At 37.2% G+C, this 19050-nt stretch overlaps 1 protein-coding gene across 1 annotated transcript in view; it reads right to left on the bottom strand.

The window, feature by feature from the left end:
- The window catches only part of VIPR2 (vasoactive intestinal peptide receptor 2), a 64632-nt gene that overhangs the window by 12372 nt on the left and 33210 nt on the right, over positions 1 to 19050 (bottom strand). The window contains exons 5-9 of the mRNA XM_068673465.1: positions 13991 to 14088; positions 8848 to 8989; positions 5644 to 5794; positions 4646 to 4706; positions 3218 to 3287 (exon numbers count right to left, since the gene is read on the bottom strand). Coding sequence (XP_068529566.1) covers positions 3218 to 3287; positions 4646 to 4706; positions 5644 to 5794; positions 8848 to 8989; positions 13991 to 14088 — 522 coding nt within the window. The remainder of the gene's footprint in view (positions 1 to 3217; positions 3288 to 4645; positions 4707 to 5643; positions 5795 to 8847; positions 8990 to 13990; positions 14089 to 19050) is intronic.

Genomic DNA, 19050 nt, shown 5'->3' on the forward strand with positions numbered 1-19050 from the left:
CATCTTTAACTAGAATATAATATGTATATTGTTAAATGAGTATCTAAGACCAGTATAAAAGAAAATAATGTGAATGCAGAGAAACTGCAAGAGTGATGAAAAATGATGCCTCTTTGTTGGAATAACACCAAGATGCTGCTGATTCCCTTTTTTACTTGCTGACTTGCGAGTTTTTGAGTCTAAAAACATGACCTGAGCATGCATCATTTAAACTATCTTCATATTGCTCTTGATATTTAGTCTATCACACTAGCTGCAATGTGAGATGAACATTTTTCAGATACTTTGAAGTAATGTTTCCACCTGAGTAAGTACTGTTTCCACCTGAACACCACTCTTTCTCAAATGAAAGAAGTTTATTGTAGTAGAAGTATGGAGAAGGCAGCTGTGGAAGCATTTGCCAAATGGGTGGTACTCCAAATTAACTGTCTGGAATAGTCATCTCCAATTAAACAACTTTGAAATGTGTACAGCATGATGCATGGAAACCTGCCAGCTAACTTTTCTCAAGCCAATATTGTCAGAATGAGATGCCAGGGAAGGCTTCTGACACACTGCATTAACTGAAGCCATTCCCACTTTGAGAACTGACTTCAGAACTCGCTCTCACCAAACTATTTATTGTAGGGTGATAACAGTATAGATATAATACAGTCTTCTAACCAGTGAAAATGTTTGAAGGTAACAGAGAAGTCAATGGAAAAGAGTGAATATGGCATGAAGACAAAGTGGACTTCCAGGTAAATCAAATGCAGTTAACATACTGCTCCCTATTTGATTTCCTCCTCCTTTCAAAAGTATATTCATGGCATTATCTTCACAAAAAGGCTCTGTTCTACTGTTTTTTCTTTACCCTTTTTCCTATCTTAAAGATTTTCAGGATCACCCATTCTCTGTGTTTTTCTTCCATGCCATTGCACAAGACAATCTGTAACGGTTTTCAACTCCTGTGTTCTACTCTCCTTTATTTTCCTGAAATCCAGCTTCTCTCAGAATCCTGCTTTGTCCATCTAATTGACTAATTACAAGTCTTTGTCCTTTCTAATAATGAAACCATTTGTTACTCATCATTCTTTTCACTATGCTAAGTTTTCCAATCCTTCTACATTCTCAAGAACAGACTGAAGGCTCTGTGTGAGCATGACATTGGCACATCATACTTTCAGAAATGTCATGACTTTCACAACTCCTATTCAAAGAACTTGCAATGATCTATTTTAATTTTTGAATGGGAGGCAGCACCGATTCAAATACTTTTATCTTCATATTTTATTTTTTCTTAAAGGTAAAGGGGAGTTGGACCCGACGATCTTTCGAGGTCCCTTCCAACCCCTTCAATTCTGTGATTCTGTAACTGAAAACACTTATATATAATGAATACAATTTTCCCATGTATGCAGTATTTTCATTCATCAATGACTAATTTTACATGACATTTCACTAGCTACTTTTACTCTATGAATGCACTCTGCACAGCAGTACAACAGTAAACTTGCAAGGCATCCTAGATGCCACAACAAATGTGATGTCTGCAGGTTGATGCTCCAACAAGATATGTTACTTATCCAGCAGGAAAGGGTGAGTGTCACTACTTTATATAACTCCCTGTACTTCTGAATTCTCCTTTCACAGCTTAACTTCCTAAAAGCAAAATGTGAAAATTATCATATCTTCTGGAGACTCATCTAATCAGAGAACTAAGTGGTTTCACATAGTACATAATGTTGCAGAATCACTTGGCCATCTTTAGCTGCTCTCATCCCTAAAACATTCCACTTAAGACAAAAGACATCTCTGGAAGGCAACAGCAGATTCTAAACATGTGCATCTGGCAAACCAGAAAAGGTCATTTGCAAAATGTTTCTGCATGTTGTATGCATTCTGCATACAATCCCATTGTATGATAGCAGTAAGAGAATCAGTATAAAAATGGAGCAAGGCTGTTCCTTCACCTCCGTGATTAGGGTCCATGTTTTATGATACACTGGACTTTTGCTGACTGACCAGTTAGTACTCCATTTTCTTAACGCCTGATGCGTTTACTAGTCTATGCTAAGATTCAGCTGGAGTTCAAGTCTGCCAATGAAGACTTGGATAACTTATGTCTCTTGATCTAGTATTTCTTTGGAAATGCGCTGCTTTCTGGCACATGAAGTCTCATCTTGTCTACCAGATAGCTGTTTAAATAGAACCTCCAGAGAACAGGCTTTTATCTTTCTGTAAACACCAGGTGGTTTGTTTTGCTTTCATCTTTGAGTATATTTTCTTTTCTCTGCATCATACCCCATCCTCCAGCTCCTCTGAGGTACACGTATCCTTTTCATGCTGTAATTCTGTTGCACACCTATTACCTGTATAATAAAACGTCTTTTCTAGGAGTCCTTACCTCATGCCATTTTACACATATATGTACTCTGTTTCTCTTTAAAGACTGTAGAATTCACTCTGATGAAAATTCTAGGAAGTTCTCCCAAAATTATTTCAAAAGGACCAGACTGAAAGGAAAGCCCAAGTATAAACGCTGGACTAGTTTGGACTCTTGAAATCTTGTATAATCTAATAACGCCTTAACTTTCTGACTGAAATGTTAAAAACAAAGCATGTGTATCTGAAATGAATTAATTTGCACTGTGACTATTTTCAGAAATGGACATAAACAATAGATTATTATGCCCAAATTTAATCACACAATCATCACAATGAACAGGAATTTTGTTATGCTACTCCAGTAATTCTAATGAGCTCCACATATGAAAAGCTCCATGAAACATTCTCAGATAGTATTCTTTTGCAAATATTTCATGTTCATTATGTATTTCAGTAGACTACCAATTAAAGAAAGATATATACAGCTATATTTTTTTATGGCTGCAATAATATCAGATTCTTAGTTGCAGGGCTATCTATTTACAAGCAAAATCAAATCTGCATTTCATTGAAAAGTGTAATTAGATTTTTGCTTCCCCCAGGCTCATAAACAGAAGGGATGTTAAAGAAAGAACAACATACAAATAAAAGCATTTAATAGGAGGCAGATAAATTTTGAAGGCAACAAATTTTAATGGCCCTGGCATCTGTTTAACTTGTCTCCTACAGTGCAATTTCTTTTCATTAAAACAGAATTCTGGCCTGTCTGTAACCAGCAGTAAAGAATAATGGCTATATGTGCTGCACAATGCTGAACTGATATATAATTCATGCTTCAAAGTTTACTTACTATAATAGAAATTAAAATTGGTATTCGTATAACCCACCAGGGACCACCATGCTCATTTGTATCCCAGCAACTACAAAAAAAAAGAGGGAGAATGGTGTTGACACTAATAACATCTGGCAAGCATGACCTATGAAGAGAAGTATTTGGTATATACAAATCAAAGAGCACTAAAAAATGTTCTAGCCTAGAATTTGGTATTTTTTTTTCTGTGTTTACTTTTTGTTTCCCTGTTTTCAATACACATATTCAAATCAGCTGAAACACCATGAGCCATTAGAAATTATGGAGATCATTGGCCTTTAGGGAAAGTAAGCTTAGTTTCACTTTGAGTCAGGATACTTCTACAGTAAGCACTTAACAATAGCCTCTAGGTAGCAGGAAGATCTAAAGCAACTGACAGATACAATTTAAATGACATAATTTCCTCGTGGGATATTTAGGTTGCAGATGGCTGGAACTGGTTTAGGAAAATATGAGACTGAACCTGAAACTTTGTTTGAAAAAATGAAAAATTAATTTTCCCTGTCAGCTCAACAATTTTGGTCTGAGTACTCTGAGAATAAATACTCTTAAAGACTAATTAGAAGCAACAGCAATACCCTTCAGAGTTCCTCTAACTATGATAGTAACAATGAAGGAGAAAGGAGTTAGCCTACAGTCTACATGGTCTTGCAAGGAAAACTTAGAAATTATTTAGGACATGATTTTTCAGTATAAAAAAAAAAAAATCAATTGAAAAATATAATACAAATCCAAAAAACGTGAGAGTGAAAACCATTTGCACCACTAACTAAGAAAGCTCTCCCATTCTTTGGGGCTAGAAGAAGGAAGTCTGATCTTCCTACAAAACTCGTATCTCAGCTTGCCTTCACATGCCGAGAGCCAGGCTTAGCTCTAGTTAGTGACAGTTTTACCTGAATACATGCATCTTACATTACATTGCTTTACAATTACATTACATTACATACACTTTTACATTACATTGCTTCTTTTCTGGGAATATATTTTAGATATACCAAAAAAACCCTAGATTTCAATCTTTTGCATTGCTAGTTAGCAAATTAGGATGCCCAGCAACTTACGACACTGTATGACAGCACTGAACTCAAGGACCCCCACTGCTATTTTAAGTAGTTTGACCTCCAAGGCAGATAGCTCTACATGTGGGTTTCAAGGGGTAACATTAGTAATAACCTTCTCTGCCCACTCCCGCCCTTAGCATTTCCAAATAAACAGGAAGTATAGGCTACATGTCAAAGAGCTCCTAAACACCTGTCCCTTTACTGTCATTTTTGAAATTTCAAGTTCTGTGTTTGTCTCCTTCAGAACAGCAAACTACTTTAGGATGAACAGCACCAGATCCAAGGCAAGACTAACATGGTCTAGTCTTGATGGAGGCTGTAAGCTTTCCCTCCCTGACATACTTACCCAGTGTCCTCTAAAATAATCCGTGTCACTGTCCATGTAATAATGAATATGGTAGGAATTCCTAAAGAAAAAAAAAAGAAAAAAGAAAAAAAGAGGTTTAGAGAACAATCATAAGAAAGTAAGTCCATCTTGCTAGTAAGCATCTATTTCCCAAATACGCAGCATATAGAAAACAGTTTAGTGAATGGAGGGAGAGGCCCATCTGATGAGCTATATGATGTAAGCAATGTGTTTCAAATACTGTGGGGAAGTGAGCATATTTCTTATAAAAATGTAGCTATAACCACTAATACACAAAGCATGTATCTTAGATTTCTTTCAAGGTGTCCAAGTGACCTATAAGGATATAGATACAAATTAGACATTCCCAATGTATTTGCAAGGACTACAATATAAAACCAAAGAGTAAATCATTTCATAAATAACCATTCCCACACTGGTTTATTCTCATTTCCAAGCAATACCTAATGTTTTATGACCACTTATTACTGGAAGCTTTAAACTGCTCCATATATATATCATTGCACTTTCTGTAAGTGAATGGAACATGTATTTAGAAACAGATGGAAAATATTATTGTGCTTTTGTAAAAGGCAAGTAGCCTGTTGCTGTGCAACTAAACTTCCTCTCCCCCCTGCTAAATTAGGACAGCCTGAATCATAATGTTATGTGGTGGTAGTCCTACACCCTGAACAACCCATGAGTGTTGTCAGGGAGTGCAGATTGGCAGAGGTCGGAGCCAGTCAAGAAGCAAGCTAGCATTTACAGGTCTGCAGAAACTAGAGGGATGAGCATGGAGGTTTTGTGCCCACTCTCCTCCATGCCACAGTGGCTGTACCTACACTGGAGCTGAACAGAAGAACTAATGTACCCAAGAGCTCATGCCCACAGACCAAAGTCATCCAACAGAAACTGCATGAATGCTTGGTATGAAATACTGAATTTGACTAATACACACATTATATATATATATAATTGGAAGATGCTTAAGTTCTTACCCCATCCAATCAGCAGATAGACTGTGAAGTGTCTGTTAGGGGAGAATATTAGCACAAGGAGGATGTGGAGGTAAAGTCCTTCAACTAATAGCCAGTAAAAGTTTGCCATAACGCCATACTGAAAAAATACCAAAATAGCCTTGCAGCCCACCTGAAACGTGAAAACAGGGTGTAAAAGTTTTTGCAGGAAAGATGCTGTGTAATTCTGTTATTAATATATCCTACACATCTTAACTCTCTGTGTAAAGCTAGTCCCAGGTTCAGTAGAAATTATTTTCCCTCAGTCAAGCAAATTGAGACATTTTAAGTGTTACAGTATATATATAAAAAGAAATTGAATTCTAAGGAAAAAAAAGCACACATTTTCAATAGTTAATAAATGGCTATTAGATTAAGTGATTGTCCACCAGGTGGCTAATAAATACATTAAAATTTCATCTGTCTTCCTAACAGTAAAAATTAACAAAGCAATTGCTTTATTAGTTTTTAAAGGCTAAACTGAAAACTGAGTGCAAAGAATAATTTCATATGCTGAATCCTCTAAGCAGACTTAGAAAAAAAAATCTGAATGGACTTTTAAAAATTTTCTCTTTATAAAATGCTTTAGTGTTTCTTAATTAACAAGACACATAAACATGTATCATAAAATGAAGTCCCACCATACTTAATAGTCTCTGTGCTGCTCTTCAGAATTAATTTTCAGATTTCTGCTCTGCTGATGTTCCACAGTGCTGGCTGCTGCTACTTTGGCACTTCCCAGCAGGAATCTGGGATGTGTGAATTGAACATAAAAATGCTCCTGCTGAGACTGAGCTGAGAAATGTGATGATATGGTGAATGTAACAGACTAAACAAAATGGACTAAATAAATTTTTTATTTTCTTCTATTTTCTGCCTGCTTTATTCTTTTCCCCACTTTAAATACCCTTCATACCTGCACTGTTTCTGTTAAAATTCCAAGTACATCAAATACCTAAGTAACATGCTCCTTTAGTGATTGATTCCACTGTCTAAACAGGTGTCTGTTGAGTGAAATGCTCTCAGGTACCCCAGCCTCCAGCTACTGGTCCACAATGGCATGGGTCTCCCAGAGACTTCTTTGTATCCATCAGCCCCGTGTGGTGTCTTGGACAACTCACTGCATCCCCAGTAACACTATGTGCCTGTATATATGTCCATATTCAGACAACTAAAGAGGAGTCCAAAGTCTTGAATTCATCTCACCCAATGTTAGCTGCCTAAAAGTAAGGCTTCTGGTGTAAGCTAGACACCTACTTGCCCCTTCTACAGCTTATAGAGACAGGTATGTCCTGAGAAAGCTCTCCTGAGATAAGTTGCCCAGTGAGAAAGACAGAAACCCAGAGAAACAGCTTAGTTCGGTCATCTTGTTTGGTAAAAGTAACTTTAGCTCCAGACTTTGTATGCATGGAAGGGATATCCATTGCAGACCAGTATTGGGCCAGAAAATATAACACGGAGAACATTAAGCATTTTAAAATGCAAGTTAAAATTTGTTTCGATGTTTATGGCTGCTTGCCAACAGATTGGCAGTGAATGTCTAAATTTTTTGTAAATCCCTTCAAAATTCCACTACAGATTTACCACACATACTCTCCTGTATTATATACTTGACTTACATACCAGAACCCTGTGTTAAAATATTTTCCCTTCCTCCTGCAGTTAATCCTGTATCAGGCACATTTCTAGATGCTGAACAGTCTATCTCTCATTGAAGAGAGATAACCTAACAATGGTTTACTCCCCCTGGCAGTCTGCCTAACTACATTGCCCACTTTGGGCCTACTAATCCAAAGCAGTTTCTTCTTCACTGGAAAGCTCCCAGATTACTGATTCATACATACAGCTTGGTAGTCACTGCTAAGGACTTTACTCTTTGGGATAATGTGGTTTCATCGGTATAAAACATCTTCCATCCATTTTATTTTCAAAAGCTTAAACTCTAGTAAATTAATTTTGAAGTTATTCAGCAATATGTGTAGGGTTCTTTTGCTGAAACAAAGGAGGTAAAGAATGGGGAATATTATATGGTCGCCAGTCTTTTAGCAGCAAGACCTCCGATTTGCCGTTGTGTGTGAAACACACTAACCCTTGTGCATGAAAACGCAGTAAACACACTATCTTGCTGTTGTGGTTTAACACTGACAAGCAGCTCATTACCACACAGACACTCTCTTGCTCCTGCTCCTCTGGATGGGGTTGAGACCAATTTGTGAGTTTGAGATAGGAGTAGTTTAATGGGGGAAAAAAAGGCCACATGGATGCAAAAGCAGAAAAAAACATATTCTCTACTTCCCATCAGTGAGTGATATTCAGCCACTTCTTGGGAGGTAGGGCCTCAATACGCATAGTGGTAGCCTGGGGAAGACAAATGCTTTCCTGGCAAGAGCTCCCCCTTCTCCTTTTCCCACAGCTTTTATTGCTGACCCTGACATCATATGGAATATCCTGTCAGTCAGTTTAGGCCAGCTGTCCCTGATATGTCCCCTCTCCACCTCTTAAGTAAGCCCTGTCTTACTGGCCTTTGTGGCCAGGGTTTGGAGAAACAGCCTTGATGCTGTACCAGCACAGCTCAGCGACAGCCCAAAGAGTGGTGCTGTATCAACACCTTTCCAGCTGCAAGTGCAAAGCACAGTCCTGTGTGGGCTCCTGTGGGGAAAGTTAACTCCATCCCATCCAGACCCAGTACACTTGGGAATGCAGGCCACAGCAATTCTGTCTTATTCAGAAAGTACAAAGGACTTGTTAAAGGTAACTCCTGCAAATAAAGTATAAAGAAAACTCCTCCTTCCTTTTTCTTTACCTCCACTGATATTTGCCCAGTTGCTGGATGCCTGATATAGCTGCAGGAACACTTCCAGACAAGCTGCCTTTCACCCTTCCCATCTGATGGCACTCTTAATCTTAAAATCTCCCAGGATTAATGCAGTGGTTATATTTATTCTCAGCTATAGCAGGTTGTGACTTTTTTTTGGCAGATTGACCTGCTGTCCGTACATGGACATGCAAACCAACAATAACTTCTTATTTCTCTGGTTACTTCTAATAGACCTCTTGACTGGTCATTATATCCTCCGCAGAACTGTCTACACAGACAACTCAGTATTTCTGAATATTTACAAGGACCCAGGAGGAAAATTTAGCGACACAACAGTATTATACCAGGTAGTAAATAAGGTTTATTACCCATGAGGTTTGATCCTCTGCACAGGGAGCAGTGTTGGAGCTGGAATAGAGAATATCATCCTTGACTAAAACAGAGATTGCTCTTAGAATGAAGGAGAGGAACAGGTTCAGATGGATGTAGTTCCGAGTACAGTGAAGTTTCCTAAGAAATTCAAAAACAGGCATTTTAGATTTCAAGACAGAAAGGCTCTTGAACACGCTTGTGTTACTCTCTGGTTGTTTCTTAGTATATAGGAACCTTAAGAGCCTACCCTTTCTTTCTTTGTCATATTGTCAGTACTGCCTTGTTGTTTTCTTTTATCATCACCATCATCATTATGTGCTGTCCAAAATATACAAATAAAGTTTCTCTTACACCTTTTCAGTATCACAGACCAAAAGATCACTGTGGTGTTTTAACGTAAGTTGACAGTAGACATAGGTTATCATATCCTTCTGTGTGTGCACTCGCTTTCTTGCAAATGAAACATTGACTGGCCTGGAAACATTTCAGAAGTGCTCCCTTCTATTTTCTTCTGGTTTAATTTTTTACTTTTTTTAACTCTTTTATTTCACTATATAATGCTTTTTTTTTTATCCTACTATGTGAGTCTATGCAGAACAATTAAAAATACATGCAAAGCGTTAGATGGCCTATCCTTCCTGTCCAGTGAGACATAAAGCTTTGCTTCTTTAGTCCAGCAGCCATGCAAAAGCCTTACAAACAAATGACAAATTAAACCTTCCAAGTAAGTGAATGGGTGCTCAGGAGGAGTGAGTTAGAAGCCAAGGGCATTTCACTTAAGACACACTCCTTTCAAGATCTTCCCATTTTACAGATATTTGTTTTAGCAAATGGCCAGAAACCAAACTGCTAAGATTTTTTTTTTTTTTGGTCAAAACCAGAGCCTTGAACTACATCAGTAATAAAGCCAGGGCATTTTAGCAAGTACGAACAATGAAAGAATGTTCACAATGTGAATGAAAATGAAAGAATGAAAGAATGAAAGAAAGTCACAAATGAAAGAATGTTCAGTTTTGGGCCCCTCGCTACAAGAAGGACATCGAGGTGCTTGAGCGGGTCCAAAGAAGGGCGACGAAGCTGGTGAGGGGCCTGGAGAGCAAGTCCTACGAGGAGCGGCTGAAGGAGCTGGGCCTGTTCAGCCTAGAGAAGAGGAGGCTCAGGGGTGACCTTATTGCTCTGTATAAGTACATTAAAGGAGGCTGTGGAGAGGTGGGGGTTGGCCTGTTCTCCCATGTGCCTGGTGACAGGACGAGGGGGAATGGGCTAAAGTTACGCCAGGGGAGTTTTAGGTTAGATGTTAGGAAGAATTTCTTTACTGAAAGGGTTGTGAGGCATTGGAACGGGCTGCCCAGGGAGGTGGTGGAGTCACCATCCCTGGAAGTCTTCAAAAGACGTTTAGATGTAGAGCTTAGGGATATGGTTTAGTGGGGACTGTTAGTGTTAGGTCATAGGTTGGACTCGATGATCTTGAGGTCTCTTCCAACCTAGAAAATTCTGTAATTCTGTGTGATTCTGTAATGCAGATGCAATAGGATGCTATGGCTAGTCATTGTGGTGTGTGATGTCAGCTTCCAAGCAGTCTTCAGGTTTTGATTTGTACAGAACACTGAATAATGCATTCTGAAATGACTAAAGGAAGCACAGTTACAATGAGCATTGGGAAATAAATAATAGATCCATCTTGCTAGCCTACGTTTTGGCAAAGGACATAATACCAGGCTAAATTTATATCAGTTGTTAAAAAATCAGTGATTTCTGTGGCTGTATGTATCCTTTGCTGAAAATGGTTCTGAGAAAAACTGAAATACCACTATTACTCTGGACTGTATCACATGTTCCTATAGGACTCAAAGATATGTGCAAGATGCGAGTGGGAGAAAGTACTTCTCATGAATGACTAACTTAGATTATTAGTTCTTCATCCCTTTCAGTACAGGAAATTATAAATGTTAGATCTATAAAAGGCTGTCAACATTTTGGAGGCAGTGGGCAAGAAAGTTTCTTTAATTAGGGTTAGGTATTATGATTCAGAATAACAAAAAAATGCTGTTTTTTAGCAGTGAAACAAAAGGTGCTATCCTCTTTTCCTGTGATAAGGCTGAGTTATGATAGAAAAATGTCATGTGAGGAATGCTGACAGTTAATGCATGGGAGCACATCTTATAAAAATGACTGAGATTGATATTTTTCTCCTTGCTAATAAACACATATTAGAAAAACTGACACGCTTTTGGTAAGGTTTTGCTATACAGGAGTTACCCTGAAGAAAGTATATTAAGGTAACCAGAATTTCAGTGTTAGGCAGAAATATGCTATTCTACAATTTGTTTTCACTCTGAGTTGAAACAAACCAATGTTTTAAAATATCTGAAAAATACTTCTTTTCAAATCAATTGTTTTGTTTCCACTTTTCTAAAACTTTATGACATGTTAAAATTCAGACATTCAAAATGAAGAAACATGCATTCTAAGAATGGTAAAGGCACTTCCCTTGACTCAATCAAAATTATTACTTTTGATATTCATAACATATTTATAGAAATGAGAGTGTGCCTGACAAATTGGCAACCTCCAAGAGAAAAGTATTGTGCCAGAAAATTTACAGTTAGCTTTAATCATAGTAAGTACACAGAGGATTATGTGGGGAGTGACACTGTGGTAACTTGAAAAATGCTGCCAGTTTAGTCAAGCAAGGTATTCTGAGATATTCAGATAGTATGTCTTTGTTCTGAGATTAGAAGATCAGCCAGAGATAAGATCCTTTTCTTTTACAATGCTTCTAAACCTGTCCTTTATATTAATAATGGGAGCCTATATACCATTTCTATAAAAATTAAAATCTAGTAAAGTGGCAACCATCTTTCGAATAAATGTAAAACAGGATATTACAACCGCATGGAAACTTCCACCAAAAAAAAACCACAAACACCTTTCAACACCTAACAGTTCTGCCTTTCATGTGTTTAAAATAGCTGGTACTTTAAGCTGATGCTCTAAACCGCAAAGCCCTAAGGCTGAATCTGCTTTGCCAGACAACACATAGCAATTTATAGTGGAGTGCAGAAGTAAAGCAGTAATACCTAAAAAAGAATTTCCACTTCTTTGTCATGAACACACAGCCTACAATTAAATTAAATTCCACATCACTCCATGTTCTTTCACAAAATAATACTGCACATATTTGGGATTACATGCAGTATAATTTGAAGCACACACATACAAATCCAGCAATGCACAATTTTCATTATCTCTAGGTTTGGTAATATCCAGAGTTCAAATCCTAATCCTGCTGCAAGAAGTCAGGATTTTTACAACTTTACTGCTTTAACAACTTTTTAACTCACTACTTAACTACCAAATCTCCTTTAGATAGTTTCACTTAGAGAAGTTGTTCTTTGGTCTGCTTTTTACACATAGCAAGGTGAAAGTTTGCAGGTTACATTCAGAGGTGAATATATCTCAGCAGTGAGTGAACGATCTTAACAAACTCAATATTGACGTTGTCTATAAAGAACCCTGGGACCTGTCAGGGTAAAGTATGCTTTTTGGGTTGGAGGTGTAAATAGCTGAGTAGTAAAAAGTTAAACCTTAGAGAAACATCCAAATTTTCCAGTCTCTGTCCCTAGAAAAAAAAAGAAAATGTGTGGGATATCCTAAAATGTGTCAGAGATGTGCACAGACATACACACGTAGCCCCTTGCATTCATTTCTCTCATTGTTACTTTACAATTGCTTTAGCTGCAGTCTTACACAAGAACTGTCCCTCCGCTACTTGCTTGGTAAACCAAAACAGGGGTATTTTTACAGTTTATTTGGGTTCCTAATTATCTAGGAGTCTAGATGGATTAGGAGTCTAATACCCCTAGATTCCATGCAGGTAATCAAAAGAAACAGACAACTTCAGGGTGAGACTTAGAAGACCTTATGAAGCCCTGAAAAAAACTGTCTTTCCACTGACCCAACAGAGAGATTGGGAGATCTCAGCTTGAATATTTAAATTGTAAAGTTGCAGTCATGAGTGAACCTGTGAAATTCTTGATCTATTTGTTACAACTGACTTCTGGAGATGGGCAACATTCATATGCCTATAATATAATGTCTTCAATGTGTTATTAGGTTTTAGCAGTTTTGAAAATGCATGATTTGCCTGTGGTGTTTGGTAGTAGAAACCAAAGATAACTATGAATGACTCTTTTTTTTTTTTTTTTTTAAAGATATTCCAAAAGATAATCATAGGTCATGTATCCACTCGTAATCATCTCTGAATATTTAAATATTGAAAAAATTTTATGTTAGCTTGAAAGATTTACAGAACATGGCATAGGAACAGTTTATTGGAGGACTGAGGCTCTGTCAAACAAACATTAAGCCATCTACAAATTACATTCACTTTTTTTCCTGCTAATCTGAGAGACGTATTTGCTTGTTCTTCTTAGTGCAGAGTGGAACTGAAAAGTTGTATGAGGTTAATAATGGAGAATATAAAAGTTATTCTACTAGACAGAAGTGAAACATAGAGGCATGAAGGCAGAGAAAGTGAGAACAGCTATGATATCAATAATAAGATTTTGCTCTTTATTTTGCCACTTGGGGATTCCTTTCCATCTCAGAAAACTCCCAGAAATAAGGCAAAAACAATACAAACAACTGCCTTTCCCAACACTGTCAAAAGAAAACATTGTACACTCAACACTATCCTTCAGCACAATCACCCACACCCTTGCAACTTCTCTTGGACAAATTAATGATTACCTTCAGTTACAGTACCCCTGGAGATAACTCAGAAGCTTCTGAAAAGGATGGCTGCCCACTTGTCTGGTGTTAAGACTAGCAACCTCCTAATTTTCAAGACCAATTTGTGGTATAAATTTTTAAAATCAAAGAAAAAATACTTCATAAGCCCACTCCTAAATGAATATTCTTTTTTTACATAGGCTGTGATGTCTGTGCATTTGTTAAGTGCTTTGACATTTTTAATGTGATTAATATGCTAGCAAAAATCACGTTAGCATCACATTACTGTCAGCTGTTTGAGAAAAAATGTAAAAATGCATTTTCTAAAAATCAGAGCAATCAGTTATCAAATGACAATTAAAACTGCCTTACCATTGTTCATATTTGCTCATGAAAAATACATACCTGAAAAGGCAAAGAATTATACTTCCTGTTGTAAGAGCAATCAGAGATACGCTGTGTCCAAGGGTATAAATTGCCTTCACCCTTACATAGAAGTTGACCTGCACAGAAATACATATATGCAGAAAGTACTTACTGACATGCAGAATTGACTGAAATTATATAATTTGCCATTAAATACACCTGGAGACTAAATAAATAGCATTGTTTTCATTCTTTGCTCTACAGAATGTGATGAGAATGTCTTACATTATTCCATCATATTTTTGCAATCCAGCAGAACAAGCCAATTGACATCTGCAGAAAATTCAGCCTCAGGAACTCAGACGCACAAACTGGTGCAATTTCAGCTGATTATTCCATGTCAGTGAGGTCAAAGAAAGTATGAGATTTTAAAACTTCCATAAACAACTGAAATGAAGAATGAGCCACAGTTTGAAGGAATGTATCATCTCCAAAAAGACAATCTCTCTGTCCTTCTGCTCCAGTGTGCTTAGTAATGCATTTATACATGAGCTTAATTTTAAAGACAGGTCTAAATCCCATTAATTTTGTAATCCATATGTTCAAATACTTGTCACCCAAACAACCCTTTCCTTATTTAGTTAAGTTCTTTGCTATAACCTGGAAAGGAATTCTTTCAACTGAGGAAAAGCAGAGTGAAGCACAGTCTGTTGATTAACTGAAGTTATGTGTAAATTTGCCAGCTACATACTATATTAAATCCCATTCTGAATGACAACATCACGTAATGTTAAATACCTCAGAATTAAGCAGCTACTTCATTTGTGCCTACAATGAAGTCATTAGACTGAGATTGTTTTCAACTGAAGCTAAATAAAATATTAAAACTGTTGAGTTCTTTATTATTCTGAAATTGTTTTTAATAGCAGTGTAGAACGTGCTGTGTAAAACAGACAGAATTTCAATATTTATTGCACACAGTTATAACATCCAGCTTCTAAAGCAATGTCTGTAAAAAGCAGCGAGAAAGCAATACCTTTAAATAAACTGAGTTAGCAAAAGTAAAAGTAAATCACTTAATATATTTATTTTTATAAAATTTAAAAGGCTGAGTGAAGAGGCAACTTCAGCAACTTCGATTCATGCTGAAATTAGCTGGACATTCATTTAACAAATATTATACAGATCGTGAACAAGACTAAATGAAATGTGTTAAATGAAATTAAGAAACTTGGAACTACAAGTTGTGGTTAAAGGACAAAAACAAGGAAAACAGATTAACTGCAGTAGTTCTGAAGACTGTTCATTGCAACTGTCACGCTTGTTAGGAGCTAGAAGTGGTATGCAAGGTACCACAGAAAACAAAAATCTCTTTTTTAAATTAGAGAAGGAAGATAATGACCTTTTTGACAGCATTCCTGACATTATAACGCTTTGTATGCTTTATGTAATATTCATTTACTGCACAGTAAATACAAAAATAGAGACTTACTGAAGATTCCAGTGTAACTAGAATGACCATAATAAAGTTTTTCAGTTAAAATCCTGAACAATAAATATTGCTATAAAAGGGGGGGGGAGAGAGAGGGGAATAGGGGAATAGGGGGAGAGGGTCCCTGACTGGTTAAAATAGTAAAAGATAAAGTATTATTTTATTGCTCTCTCTAGGACTTGACCCTATAACAAGTCTGCAGCATATATGGAGAGCCCCACTGACTTCCTATGGACTCCGCAGGCATAAAATATAGGCTCAATTTCACCTAACATTAGGCGTCAATACTGCAAACATTAACATTTAAGATGGTGTAGTGTCTCAAAAGCTTTCTATGAAGCTCTTACTTTAACCATATAAGCAGTCAATATGGACTTCACTGGATATATTTCTACTGAGAAGCCCCACAATGACTAATTCTAGTGTAGCTACTCACAGACTACCAGCTCGCACTTAGATGGATGCCTGAAAAAGTTCCTTTCTTTCGACATGAATCCCATGTTTGCTAAATAGGACTTCAGTGTTTCTTGAAGTTATTTCTAAGGTAGTTCTCTAGGATAATTCTAAATTTGTGTCTGTGGTTTTTTTTGTTTGTTTGTTTGTTTGTTTTTTCCAAAATCAACATGATTTCACACAAAATCAGTTCTGAACTGCCCTTCAATTCCCTGCTAAAACGGCAGTATTATATTCTCCAATTTGGCTCATTTTTGGACAGCTCTGAAAACTATGCCTAGAGACAACTACTCATGAGCACTGCTGTGCTTCTTTAATTCGACTTTTATCATAGGAAAAGGAACATCAGACAATCTCCAGGCAATTTTATGGTAATCATGTAATAGTTTCTCAGCAGCAACTACTACAGATCATGGCAGCAGGAATGTTACAAACACATTGGGCACCCTATTTCACCTATTCAACCTGACCTGCTCTGCAAAATCACAAAGAAAGGATGTTTCAATAAATTACTTAATTTGGCAGCCTTATATCCCCGTCGTCAGTATTCTGGGAAAAAAATAAAAATCCTGATCTTGTGCAGATCAGGAGTTGCAAATGTAGTCTGTGAAGTTTGGAAACAATGCACAGCAGAACCACAATATGTTCTATTTGTTATCATCTTGTTGGCATTTGGAGGCCCCATTAAAACACATTTCTACAGAATGTACAAACAGAAATCAGAAGGGTCTCTAAATCAAAACTTAACGTCCACTATGTAAATATTGGTAATTTGAGGGAGATAAATGTCATTTGCAAAAGAAGTTGCAATGACAATAAATCTGTGTTATTTAAATACTGACTGGAAATTTTTATTGTTCTCTTTCTCAGGAAAAAAAAATATAGCAGAGATACCCTTTTACTAACAATGATGTTCAGCTAAACAGGAGTGCTTTAATAGTAGAGTCAGGGTCTCTCCAGGTGTGCTAAAGGCATGCATGAAAAATCTGGTAAGAGTGGACATAGGGACAACTTTAAAATGCTCTCTTCTTGTACTGGGAACTACCAAGTAGCTTAACCAATGCTTAACCAAGTAGCTTTAAAACAAACAAACATTGTCTTCCTGTAAATGGTATTTGCTAATAGTCTTCAAAAGGTAATCACATAAACCAGGACTTCTGATGTAAATTGTGTCCTGGCCCAGTGAAAATGTCTTCTTCACTCTCATTCAGGTTTTTCACTGTGCTAGAAAATCTTAAAAAAGCTGTAAGGTCCCTTTCTGCTGCACAGTAGTGGAGTAGTTCTGTGAATTGGTTATAAGAACTGCTCCAAAGACAGTCTTAGGTCTGCCTGGCTAAGCAGTAGAAATAACTCCAAGATAAGTTTGTGAGTTTGATATGTGCCAGCTCATGCATTTGCTGTTAAACAGATGACTCAGCTGACTCAAATGTATACCTCTCTAAGTACCATGGTCTCTACTGTCCAGACTTAAGATTAGTTCTCTCTAGAACCTTCCTTTACCTCCTCACTTGATTCAAAAACTCTCGTGTTGACTTTCTCATTGCTGATATTTATATTAGGCCTTGAACCCCTTTTCTGCAGATTCTGTGAACAACTCTGCAAATATAGAGAATCCTAGAATAAGTTAGGTTGGCAAAGACCTCTAAGCTCATCCAGTCCAGCTGTTAACCTAGCACTGCCAAGTCTACCACTGAACCATGTCCCTAAGCACCAGATATACACGTCTTTTGAATACCTCCAGGGATTGTGTCTCAACTGGGCAACCTGTCCCAGTGGCTCACAACTCTTTCAGTGCAGAATATTTCCTCATATCCAATCTAAACCTTCCTTGGCACAACTCAAGGCCATTTCTTCTTGTCCTATCACTTGTTGCCTTGGAGAAGAGTCCAATCCCACCCCACTACAACCTCCTTTGAGGTAGTTGTAGAGGGCAATAAGGTCTCTCCTGAGCCTCCTTTTCTCTAGGCTAATGAATGACCCCAGTTCCCTCATCTGCCCCTTGTAAGACTTGCTCTCTAGACCCTTCATAAGCATCGTTGTCCTGCTTTAGACATGCTCCAGCACCTCGATGTCTTGTTGAACCTCATACAGTTGGCCTCGTCCCATCGATCCATCCTATCCAGATCCTTCTGGATAGGATGCCTTGGAGAGAACTGGGCCTAATACTGAGCCTTGGGGCACACCAGTTGTGAAGGGTCTGCAACTAGATTTAACTCCATTCACTCTCTGAACCTGGCCAAAGTTCTTTACCCAGCAAAGTATACACCTGTCCAAGCCATGAGCAGCCAGTTACTCTGGGAGAATGATGTGAGGAACTGTCAAAAGCTTTACTAAAGCCTAGGTACACAGCATGCACTTTTCATTGCTATTTTGATGTAAGGAGCCATAAGAATATTTAAATTAATTAAATACATGTATTTGCAATAAAGATACTAGCAATTTTGTTTATATAATTCTGTTGCTAATGACTACTTATCCAACGTTTACTTGAGTGATCAAATAGTCCAGCAACTCTAAGTAATTTCATCTTACGCATTTCCTTTCAATAGTAGGATGTAGCTATTCTTGAATGTTTCACTTTTTTTGAGAACCCATTACTCAGGTATTTGGCTTTTGCTTGACACTGAATATAACATTAATTTCTCAAAAATGAGTCATAACATCTTTTACTATTAATTGACACAAAGGATTATCACTTCTACAGGGAGTGGATTTCAAAGACTGTTCTTTGGGTACACATCTTTATTGTTCTGAGTGACTAATCCAGGCTTCATAACAGACACAGACACAAGCATACTACGTCTTACTATCACACAGAATGATGTAAGAAAATTCTGGTAAGCTATATCAGCACCTTAATGTTTAATGTCTTAAATCATATTTAGTCAGAAGTATGCACTTTACTGACCAGTTCAGAATACCACAGTTCATTGATAATCAGTCTCCTTTCAAATTCATAAAGGAAAAACAAATAGAGAATAACAATCTTCTAGCTATGAAATATCTAAGCAATAAGAAAACCATTATTAAATTACATTTTTGCTGGTCAGAATAAATAAAATGCCAAAATTATTTACACTGAAACGAGCATGCCAGATCTAGCACTAGCTGATTTCAGATCAGTACGAGATAAGAACAGCTTTGTCAGTAATCA

The sequence above is a fragment of the Anas acuta genome, chromosome 2, assembly GCF_963932015.1.
Source record: "Anas acuta chromosome 2, bAnaAcu1.1, whole genome shotgun sequence".
NCBI classification, from domain to species: Eukaryota; Metazoa; Chordata; class Aves; order Anseriformes; family Anatidae; genus Anas; species Anas acuta.